The sequence below is a fragment of the Sinohyriopsis cumingii genome, chromosome 10 (genome assembly GCF_028554795.1).
Source record: "Sinohyriopsis cumingii isolate HCF-2022 chromosome 10, ASM2855479v2, whole genome shotgun sequence".
Lineage (NCBI taxonomy): Eukaryota > Metazoa > Mollusca > Bivalvia > Unionida > Unionidae > Sinohyriopsis > Sinohyriopsis cumingii.
The window spans coordinates 120,874,022-120,886,862 of record NC_142970.1 but is presented as its reverse complement, the minus strand read 5'-3'; the positions used below and the strand labels follow the sequence as shown (position 1 = coordinate 120,886,862).

The following is a 12,841-nucleotide window of genomic DNA, read 5'->3' as shown; positions in this document are numbered from 1 at the left end:
TATTTGCTGAAGCAGTTCCTGTGGCGTTGCCATCAGTGACATTATTTATTTGTTTAGTTTTCAAATAGTCATTGTACACATCTGACATTAGTTTGAATTCAGAATCTGATATCGACGTGGCGTCGCTGGATTGCGCGTCTAACGATGATGATATCAGCGATGATAATTTCTGATATGCGGTCGTGGCTGTATTTAATTTTGTCGTGTAATCGTGTAATTTTGTGTTAGCACACGAGGATATTTTTTTTGCTATGATGCCGAAAACTCCTGCTGTTGCTGTAGCAGCGGAAACAGAGATCGTGGCAGCGACTACTGCAGTCACTGGAGTGACCGCTGATAGTATTACTCCCGCGGATGCAACAACGGCGGATACTGAATAAACCATAACGTCTAACACTGTTATGCGGCGCTTGTATTTTTTTACTTTTTGACTGGTTACTTCGATGACAGTTTTTAACTCAGATTGCCACTCACGGACTTGATTGTATCGATATTGTTGAGCATCTGGAAATGTTTCGGATTTCAACGTTGACATATTATTTAAAATCGCTGGCGATTTTCAATTACGCGGTGACCAATCGAGGTGTTTCTGCGACGAATTCCAAACACCACCAGTAAGATGTTGCGGTTAATGTCTCGTCTTCGGCTTCAAGCATAAATGTTTCCTCGGTTCCGCTGTTTAGTATTACAGTGCAAACCCCCGAATACTTATCGGTGGAATGTCTCCAAGGATATGTTGTGAAGATTTCAAATTTAGCGGATGAAAACACAGACAACCTGTAAACACCGGTGACTGTTGCTGTATATTTGATAGTGCTATTTTGTCGTGACCATGTTGCGAATCCCGATGATACCGTGAATACGATGTTGGCGATATGCCCGGGAGTAACTCCAACGGGAACTTTAATCAAACTGGTTTTGTTAACGATCTCAGGAATTCCCGCTACGATATTCTGCTGTGTTTGTTTGATCGTGTTAATGTCGGTCTTTACATCAGCGAGTTTCACATCGACGACTGGAGGAGTTCCAAAGAACTTATCCACGGTTTCACTAGTTTTTTGCAAGTTTCTTTGGAGTCTTTTAAACCCGTTCACGTGAACATCATACTCTGACCGCAACGTGGCTAGTTTATCATCAACGGTGTCTACGTATTGTTTGTTTGCGGCATCTTCGAGACCTTCCGGATTTTTTAGAACGGTTATTTTGTTTCCATTCATGCTAAGTTCGCCTGTCATCGTGTCACCGGCTTTTTTCACACATTTATCAACGCCGCTATCAATACTGTCTTTGATGCTTGCGATTGATATATTCGAGTCCTTGATCCGGCCGCCATCACTAAATGCGGCGAAGTTATCCTTGGTAGCTCCAAGAACTCTGCGAATTATATCATTCCACCTAATGTTGCTCGTTCTTAGTTTTCCCTGCTTGTCCTGAAAAATAGCAACTTCATCTGGGTCAACTCCAGCTATATTCAAAAGATTATCGACTTCATCTCGGGTCGCATATTTTGAGAGATCAGCATCTGTGCCAGGTTTGACTTTTCTTGTGAAAGGTCTTCCGTAAATATCCACCATTATTCTTATTGCTGTTTTTCAAATGCGTGAGAAGTCCTCAGAAATCGGAGATTTCCAGGGACTTCCAGAAATGCTAAGCATTGGAAACGCTAGCATTTCTCGATGCGGTATATTCATACACTACTCGATGCGGAGACGTTGCTGGATTTCTTGAGATTGCATCAAGAACATTTAAAACCTCGCTCCCACAAATGGGCGGATCAATTAATGTTTGTGTTGGTAGCGTCGACTGCCACACTGGAATTGAAAATCCTTTGGATTTCTTAGAAAATCTGCTGTTGAGAGTGCGAGGCACTCCGCGGACATACTTGAGAAACTCAACTGGCGGTGCTAAACCGTACGAATCGAAATAGATAATTCCACGTGGATCGATCGCGTAAGCAACCCAGTGAGTTCCCGGACCATCTTTGTTGTCGAGATTGATAATGCCAGTTTCCGGATTCCGCGGCCGCGTCGGTAATTGATCTCGCATAAATACTCCTCTGAAATGTTTTATACGCAATTTTTTAACAGCATCGAGTAAATCAAAATTGCTCAACGGCGTTAGAATTTTTTTGGATACCATGATGGTGGAGTTCCTGGTAGTCTTAGCCCTGATCCGCGAGTGGATCTCCCCTTTTTTTTCTTGTATCCTTTTCCCGTTGCCTTCTTTAGTGCCATTCCAGCTGCGGTTCCAACTGCACCTAACGCTGCAGCTTTTGCCGCTGCGCCAAGTAATCCTGGAATTGCGGCAGCTAGTATTGGGATGAGGGGAAATATTCCACCGGTTTTAGTCATGTCCTTGATAGCTGCAGCAGAGAAATCAAGGCGGATACCGGTTTTTGCTGTTAACGCCTTATTAAAATGTTTAATCTGAGTATTAGTCAACGACAGCTTGTTTGGACCACTACCAAGTTGATCTCGTTTTAGTGTTATTGATGTCCCGCACGTGCTTGCGTGTTTTGATTGCAATTTCTTCGTTTGACCGGAAGTCAAGGTGACATTAACATGACTGTATGACATTATATTTCAGAAACTAATCTAATTGTTACATGTTTTCTACTGGAGCGTCAATAACTCTCATTCGTCCGCCAACACCTTCAAGCAGCATTGCTTTATCGGAGAGTATAACCGCGACAGCTCTAAAACCACCAACGGGAAACTCACCAACGTTAGCCCGGAAGTGTATATCAACGACAGATTGTTTGGTTAGATCAAGATGTTCCAGCGAAAAGTAATAAATCGGATACAGCGTTGTAAAATCCAGTTGTGATATTTGCAGACCAGTGTCGACATTCTGATCGCGACCCATAAATGACATCAGACGATGATACGCACGCGCTACCTGATTTCGTTCATAATCTATTAATATATCCTCGGATGGTTCTTGATGCCCGTTTATCCGCAGCGAAACCCCAGAGACAGCGAGTTTATCAAATATCATATGCGAATGTATTTGACTATTTACTCGTGCGTTACTCTGGAGTGCTATGAAAATGTGTCGCGGCGCTGACACACCCTGCTGTGATGAGATATGCCACGTAAACTGTCCAATACCGGCACCTTGAATAGAATCTGTTGTTGTTGTCAGCCATGATATCAGTGATTTGCCGCCTTGGTCCATGAAAGAGAGTAATCGTTGCTCTTCAGCGAGTGATGGAGACATTACTGGCATCCACAACGCAAGTTTGAGTAATATTACTTTACCCTGGTTAGCAGCAGGATCAGCACCTTCTCGCCAAACAGCGTCGTTGTCGTCACCTTTTCGTACGAGTATAACCGAATGTTTGGCTCCGTAAATAACCTTTCTGACATTTCTGCAGAACCCAAAGATGTGAGACAGTGGAATTGCGCATGAGAATTGTTTATTTGCGCCTGATAACATTAATTTACGCGTAGCAAAACCAAGATTGTACTCAGGGTTGGGATGAGCTACCGGCCACACATCAGCATCAGCGTTATCGGCAAAGTTTCTTGGCCGTCTCACAATGCTAGATCTGTGGTCGGGATGATTAGAATTATCCTTAGCAAACATCACAGTCGGACCAGCCGATCTAGTGTAATCATCTGAGTATCTCGCTAATCCCACGATTGTTGTAGCAACGTCGACATTATCCTGAATCGTTTCAATTTCTTTCCCGTCAATGCTGTATGAGGCACTTCTGAACAGCGCCATGATACCATTGTTGACAAAACCAACTCGGAAATCAGCTCCATATGGTGTATTAGCGTCAACATTTGTTACAATTTGCCCCGTGACTTCAAGAAATGCTTCAGCGGGCAAGAAATATCTACTTGTGTCCTGAACTTGTAATTCAATTCGTCCTCGCTGATTGGGATTTCTTGCTTCGTAAGAATAATACTGATAATCACGCACTGACTCATCTTTTAGTATTGGTGCTTCCATATCAAATGCTGGATCAGATACGCGTTTGAACATTTTTATATAAAATCATCGCAGTCTAAAACGAAGTCCGCTTCCTGATATCAAACTTGTATTTATTTGTTCGGGTGTTTGGGTTATTAATTCCGCGAGTTTTTGATTGGCAGCCTGATTTATTACTTTACTGACGTCCGCGGGCATAAGTTCAGTACTGGCCAGTTTCACCGGTGGTGGTTTTTTTGATCTGCGAATTAACCGTGACAGTCTGTCCTTGATTGACGCGAATGCTTTCCCGGCGAGATCACCAACAGATCCAAGGGCTTTATCCTTGATAACATCAATAGCTTTCATCGACAATTGTTTTGCAATCGGTAATGCCTTAGGGGCTATTCTTGAAAACAAACCAGTAATTGTATCACCGAGACCATCTCCGTAGGTTGCTCTGTAGACTGGTAATCGCGAGTTTACTACGCGGACTTGTAACACACGAGCGTGTCCGGGTTGAGAATTGTGCACGATCATTTTATTTAATTATTGTTTCTCTAACTAAATTTACTAGTCGCTGTAGTAGCCATCCGCGAGTTCATCAATAAGTCCCCGGTAAACGCCGATATCCATGATGCCACGCTGAAATAGTCTCTGACAGATATTTGCGGCTTCATTTATAATTTCCGGAGAGTTGTTTCCGGCACGTCTTCCTCCGATGAGAACTTCTAACCGGGACACATCATTAATGATATTATCAGGACAAATGTGGTTGTTATATCCGCTACCAGTGCGACTTTCTTCCTCTTCTTCTTCTTTTTTCCTTTGTTCTCTCCTTATCTCTATTTCTTTTACTACTTCAGTAAATTCACCAACCAGGTCTCTTTCCTCTTTTTCTATCTTTTCTAGCTCACGTATGGTCTTCGAGTCTGGTATCCTCGCTTCTAATATCTCTCTTCTACCTTTTAAATCCTGCAGTCTTTTTCTCATACCATCTCTTATTTCTTCTAGTTTGTATTCCACCGATCCCACCGAAGAAGGGGAAGGGTGAGGAGGAGTAGGAGGATGGGTAATCCTATATTCTTCCTGTTTCCGAGGAGAGAGAGGGCGTGGACGGATAAGTCTAGGTCTACGTGGAAGTTGTTTTATTAACTCACGTTCAATTTCAACTGGATCAGACGATGCAAATACCGGATCTGATCCAATATCTGATACTTTCTTCTCCCACCTTTTTGTCTTTTTTTCCATTTCCGTGTCTTCCTTTTTTTTCCTTTCCTTGTCTTCCTTTTTTCTCTTTTTTTCTTCCCCCCTTTCCATTTTTAATTTCTCCCTCATTTCACTTATTTTTCTTTTTTCTTCATCCCCTTCCTGCTTTTTTATTTCCTTTTCCTGTATTTTTAGCTGTCTTTCCTTTTCCTTTGCCTTCATTCGTTGGTCTCTTAGTTCCTTATTAACCCCAATTACGCCAGTTTTTATAAAATTATAGGTATCATCAGTGCTAGATATTCGAGAAATACCTCGGTTTATTTTGTAAACATAATCCCTCCAATCAGCCTGGGTTATGCCCGCAGCAGCTCCTGGTTTTAGAAAATTTTGCCGGTTAGGATAATTTAAGACAATCCAAGCAGAAAACTCCTTAAGTTCATCCACGTTAGTAAGCGGAATATTTTTTATATCAGTAATACCATCTTCGGTAAATTTATTAATAAATGTTTCCTTAGCAACTGTCACTACTCCGGCGGCACCTGGATCAACTACAGCACCTTCATCTGCCTGTTGCTGTTTAAGTTCTTCTATCGCTTGAAGTAACCCTCGTTTTGTTTTGGTAGGGTCAGCAGGATCAGGTTTTCCTACAATTGCAGTTTTAACTTCACCAGTAGCTGCTGTAATAGGCTTAAATAATTCCTCCGCGGATGTTGCAAACTCAACTTGCGCTTCTTGTCTTGCTTTTAATTTTTCTCTGACGGAATCACGGACAGGAATAAATTTTTTAATCGCGGCTAGTCGTTGTCGTGCCAATCTAGTTGTGAATGCTTCTCCAATATTTGCCATTATTTATTTGTCCACGATTTAATTTCCCAGCATGGATTTGTGACAATAAATTTACACGACCCGCGGACACGATACCGTATCGGACTTGATACACTGTATGGTTAACGTGAAAATGTTTCCTTGGAAATCTTCGTCTTCGTAGAGCAGCAGGGAGGGCGCAAACTACACATGATTTTTCGATGATACCTCACCGTGGAAATTATGTCGGCGGAGTCGGATTTATTGAAGTAACTCGCGTTATATCAGCGGCGACAAAGCGTTTCTGGAAACGCAGAGCGTTTCTAAGGACATTTTTTTGTCTCGTTTTCTGAATAAAAGTGTTATTTCATGGAAATAACGCTTCTATCGGGAATAGTTTCAGTGGAAGGGTTATCTCGGAAAAGTAGCTTGTAGGATTCGCCCTCCCTGCTGCTTAGCAATTTGTGTTTTAAGAATAATTGGTAACATGAACATTTTAACAGCCGTATGTACATTATTTTCTTCATAAAAATCAGTTTGGAAAAATAGCAATTTGTGTTTTAAGAATAGAATTGGTAATATGAACATTTTAACAGCCGTATGTACCTTATTTCCTTCATAAAAATACCATTGGGTAAAGAGATTCGGGAATATATATGCAATTCATAGATAGCAAAGTTTAAATATTATGTTATTTAAGACTTAGCTTTAAATGGTATCATGTTTGTCACAAACATATGGACATTGCTATATTGTGGAATTCGAGTCTCTGTAAGGTCAAGGTTGTGCACTCCTTTTTTTGAAAATACAAAGAAGAAAAAGCTATTTCACCAATGCCGAACGTTACACCAAGTACGTAGACATATAATGACACCTTATATTTGCAATCTTATCAATGGGATCTTCTAATGAAGCATAAAACATGAGTGGTTACATTAAGAAAATCCCTCTTTATAACACTAGATGGACTTGCATGTTAGCTGTGTCAATTTGGTTGACTTTCATTGTAACCTAGTTACTCATTTAAAATTCATTACAACATATAGCTTTGTTGTTCTATTTTAAGTCAAATAGACTGCATATGATTATTACTTAAAACCAATGTTAAATATAAATATGCCTACTAGGATATAAAGGGCATAAATCAAATAAGAGAATGAAAACAAGACACACACACACAGATTGATAGAAAAATTATAGCTTTGTGCCCACTTCTCTCTGTACAGCTCTGACTACTCCCTCTTCTGTCCAAAAGGCGAAGTAACACTTCCCTAAAATTAAAGTCTGTCTAGTATCTCGTAGTGAAAATATCATGTATGTATAACTATCCATTCAGGTGTGATACAGTATATTGTAGTGCAAATATCATGTATGTATAACTATCCATTCAGGTGTGATACAGTATCTTGTAGTGCAAATATCATGTATGTATAACTATCCATTCAGGTGTGATACAGTATCTTGTAGTGCAAATATCATGTATGTATAACTATCCATTCAGGTGTGATACAGTATCTTGTAGTGCAAATATTATGTATGTATAACTATCCATACAGGTGTGATAAAATATCTTGTAGTGCAAATATCATTTTTGTATAAGTATCCATTCAGGTGTGATACAGTATCTTGTAGTGCAAATATCATGTATGTATAACTATCCATTCAGGTGTGATACAATATCTTGTAGTGAAAATATCATGTATGTATAACTATCCATTCAGGTGTGATACAGTATCTTGTAGTGCAAATATTATGTATGTATAACTATCCATTCAGGTGTGATACAATATCTTGTAGTGAAAATATCATGTATGTATAACTATCCATTCAGGTGTGATACAGCATCTTGTAGTGAAAATCTCATGTATGTATAACTATCCATTCAGGAGGAATAATAATAACAAGATCGTTAAGATGGTAACTATGGACGCCAAATTGAATACCAACTAGACCATGATACGAATTGGAGTGTCAATTTTCATCCAAGCAGGAGAGGTAGTGATGACAAACGTGTGTGGACAGAGTTGGACAAAAGACCACCCCATAAACATTCTGGTCTATAACTATATAGAGCTATATACAAATCAATATTAAAAGTGCGATTAAGGTGATATTTCTACATTTTGTACAAGACACTTTTTATATCATTGTCATGAGAGAAGAACCGACAATGGGTTGTAAGCCCTGGGCCAGATAACGAGGTGGAGAGAGATAAATTAAAACGCATGAGGGTTTGCCACAATGAATAGAAGCATGTCAGCTCTAGTCTTTCTTTTCTCTGTGCAATGGAAACTGTCTGGCATAAGCCTTCACCGCTTTGATTTTAATTAAAAAAACATTTTGTAACTGACTTTCAATGACATTGTTAAACTCCATATACCTGAATCATCCAACAATTTTAAATTTTTTGTGGTAATAATTTTTTAGGAAATGGATTTTCAATGAAATTCATCTGAAAGTTTTTGATCATTCACAAACCTATTAATTCTTGAGTGAGCTTTCCAGTTTTCTTGAACTCACGCCACTTCTGAATGATGGCAGGTGATTTTATTTTCATCAGGATAAAATTCTCCGCTGTAATGATGGTCCTCAAAGAATAAATCAACCACTGAGGGTCCAGCATGATCTGTTCCTTCAGTTTATCGGTCCTGTAATTTATAATAACAACTGTGTGCACTGCTGGAAATAATTTCTACTAAACATTTGTGCATATTTTTAAGATATAAATATTGTTTTAAAAATAGAATATTCCAGAACTTAATAAAATGCTATATTACTGACACTGACTAATAAAAGTGATCAACGTTTGATATAAAATAGCATCAGTCACAAAAACTTCATATCAATACAAACTTACCCTTCCTGAATTACAAGAAAGGGAAAACCCTAAGCACAATTCCTGACAGAATGTCATGAAAATTTTAATGGATTTATCCACACAGAACTTTCAGAGCAATTGTAATTGTACTACATAATCTTTTACCCCTCGGACCCACACTGCTGTTACTTTCACTTCTGAAGTAGCCATACTAGGAAACCCTCCCCCACCCTTTTAATTCTGAAAAGCCTTTTGGTTGCCTTTCCCCTCTTAATTGTAAGATAATCATGACAGTAAAATATATAGCATGCTAATTCTGAAAAGCCTGTGAAATTGGATGTTTGCTTAGTATGACAGTTGAACCATTTACAATATACACCTCTATCTCCAGGACATGTCAGCAAACTGAAATTCATGATCCAGTATTGAGACTAATACATGACTCTAGCCAGCATGAACAGCATGATCCAGAACTGAGACTTAAACATGACTCTAGCCAGCATGAACAGCATGATCCAGAATTGAGACTAATATGTAACTCTAGCCATCATGAACAGCATAATCCAGAACTGAGACTTAAACATGACTCTAGCCATCATGAACAGCATAATCCAGTATTGAGACTTAAACATGACTCTAGCCATCATGAACAGCATGATCCAGAATTGAGACTAATATGTGACTCTAGCCATCATGAACAGCATAATCCAGAACTGAGACTTAAACATGACTCTAGCTATCATGAACAGCATGATCCAGAACTGAGACTTAAACATGACTCTAGCCATCATGAACAGCATGATCCAGAATTGAGACTAATATGTGACTCTAGCCAGCATGAACAGCATGATCCAGAACTGAGACTTAAACATGACTCTAGCCATCATGAACATCATGATCCAGAATTGAGACTTAAACATGACTCTAGTAATCATGAACAGCATGATCCAGATCTGAGACTTAAACATAATTCTAGCCAGCATGAACAGCATGATCCAGTATTGAGACTTAAACATGACTCTAGCCATCATGAACAGCATGATCCAGAATTGAGACTAATATGTGACTCTAGCCAGCATGAACAGCATGATCCAGAACTGAGACTTAAACATGACTCTAGCCAGCATGAACAGCATGATCCAGAATTGAGACTTAAACATGACTCTAGCCATCATGAACAGCATGATCCAGAACTGAGACTTAAACATGACTCTAGCCATCATGAACAGCATGATAAAGAATTAAGACTAATATGTGACTCTAGCCAGCATGAACAGCATGATCCAGAACTGAGACTTAAACATGACTCTAGCCATCATGAACAGCATGATCCAGAATTGAGACTTAAACATGACTCTAGCCATCATGAACAGCATGATAAAGAATTAAGACTAATATGTGACTCTAGCCAGCATGAACAGCATGATCCAGAACTGAGACTTAAACATGACTCTAGCCAGCATGAACAGCATAATCCAGTATTGAGACTTAAACATGACTCTAGCCATCATGAACAGCATGATCCAGAATTGAGACTAATATGTGACTCTAGCCATCATGAACAGCATAATCCAGAACTGAGACTTAAACATGACTCTAGCCACCATGAACAGCATAATCCAGTATTGAGACTTAAACATGACTCTAGCCATCATGAACAGCATGATCCAGAATTGAGACTAATATGTGACTCTAGCCATCATGAACAGCATAATCCAGAACTGAGACTTAAACATGACTCTAGCTATCATGAACAGCATGATCCAGAACTGAGACTTAAACATGACTCTAGCCATCATGAACAGCATGATCCAGAATTGAGACTAATATGTGACTCTAGCCAGCATGAACAGCATGATCCAGAACTGAGACTTAAACATGACTCTAGCCATCATGAACAGCATGATCCAGAATTGAGACTTAAACATGACTCTAGCCATCATGAACAGCATGATCCAGAACTGAGACTTAAACATGACTCTAGCCATCATGAACAGCATGATCCAGATCTGAGACTTAAACATGATTCTAGCCATCATGAACAGCATGATCCAGAACTGAGACTTAAACATGACTCTAGCTATCATCAACAGCATAATCCAGTATTGAGACTTAAACATGACTCTAGCCATCATGAACAGCATGATCCAGAATTGAGACTTAAACATGACTCTAGCCAGCATGAACAGCATGATCCAGAATTGAGACTTAAACATGACTCTAGCCATCATGAACAGCATGATCCAGAACTGAGACTTAAACATGACTCTAGCCAGCATGAACAGCATGATCCAGTATTGAGACTTAAACATGACTCTAGCCATCATGAACAGCATGATCCAGAACTGAGACTTAAACATGACTCTAGCCAGCATGAACAGCATGATCCAGAACTGAGACTTAAACATGACTCTAGCCATCATGAACAGCATGATCCAGAACTGAGACTTAAACATGACTCTAGCCATCATGAACAGCATAATCCAGTATTGAGACTTAAACATGACTCTAGCCAGCATGAACAGCATGATCCAGAATTGAGACTGATATGTGACTCTAGCCATCATGAACAGCATAATCCAGAACTGAGACTTAAACATGACTCTAGCCATCATGAACAGCATAATCCAGTATTGAGACTTAAACATGACTCTAGCCATCATGAACAGCATGATCCAGAATTGAGACTAATATGTGACTCTAGCCATCATGAACAGCATAATCCATAACTGAGACTTAAACATGACTCTAGCCATCATGAACAGCATGATCCAGAATTGAGACTTAAACATGACTCTAGCCATCACAGAAGAGATGACTGTTGTTTGCAAATAACTTAAGCATTTCAATCTCTCATTTATTCTTCTGCCATTAATTGACTGAGAGTCATGATGATAATTTTAACTTCAAAGAAATGTCCGATAAATTGCTTCCTCAAAATAGTCATCAATGTGATATCGACTTGATCCTGAAATCGCTGTTTGTTCTTGACATTCAACTTGTTAAAATTTTCACAAGGGTGACCCAGATTGCCCATTACTCTCACAAGGGTGACACAGATTGCCTATTACTCTCACAAGAGTGACCCAGATTGCCTATTACTCTCACAAGGGTGACACAGATTGCCTATTACTCTCACAAGGGTGACACAGATTGCCTATTACTCTCACAAGGGTGACCCATATTGCCTATTATTCTCACAAGGGTGACCCAGATTGCCTATTACTCACACAAGGGTGACCCAGATTGCCTATTACTCTCACAAGAGTGACCCAGATTGCCTATTATTCTCACAAGGGTGACCCAGATTGTCTATTACTCTCACAAGGGTGACCCAGATTGCCTATTACTCTCACAAGGGTGACCCAGATTGCCTATTACTCTCACAAGAGTGACCCAGATTGCCTATTACTCTCACAAGGGTGACCCAGATTGCCTATTACTCTCACAAGGGTGACACAGATTGCCTATTACTCTCACAAGAGTGACCCAGATTGCCTATTACTCTCACAAGAATGACCCAGATTGCCTATTACTCTCACAAGGGTGACACAGATTGCCTATTACTCTCACAAGGGTTACCCAGATTGTCTATTACTCTCACAAGGGTGACCCAGATTGCATATTACTCTCACAAGGGTGACACAGATTGCCTATTACTCTCACAAGAGTGACCCAGATTGCCTATTACTCTCACAAGAGTGACCCAGATTGCCTATTACTCTCACAAGGGTGACCCAGATTGCCTATTACTCTCACAAGGGTGACCCAGATTGCCTATTATTCTCACAAGGGTGACCCATATTGCCTATTACTCTCACAAGGGTGACCCAGATTGCCTATTACTCTCACAAGAGTGACCCAGATTGCCTATTACTCTCACAAGGGTGACCCAGCTTGCCTATTATTTTCACAAGGGTGACCCAAATGGCCTATTACTCTCACAAGGGTGACAGATTACCTATTACTCTCACAAGGGTGACCCAGATTGACTATTACTCTCACAAGGGTGACCCAGATTGCCTATTTCAAAACATCCTTCACCTAAGGATCATGTTGTTGGTGTCTGTTGTAGACATTGGATTGGTTCAT

The 12,841-nt window shown here is 39.9% G+C and overlaps 1 protein-coding gene across 1 annotated transcript in view; it reads right to left on the bottom strand.

The window, feature by feature from the left end:
• Nucleotides 1-12,841, bottom strand: part of LOC149791113 (uncharacterized) — a 142,919-nt gene that overhangs the window by 52,946 nt on the left and 77,132 nt on the right. Inside the window, exon 7 of the mRNA XM_089973032.1 lies at nt 8,410-8,579. Coding sequence (XP_089829158.1) covers nt 8,410-8,579 — 170 coding nt within the window. The remainder of the gene's footprint in view (nt 1-8,409; nt 8,580-12,841) is intronic.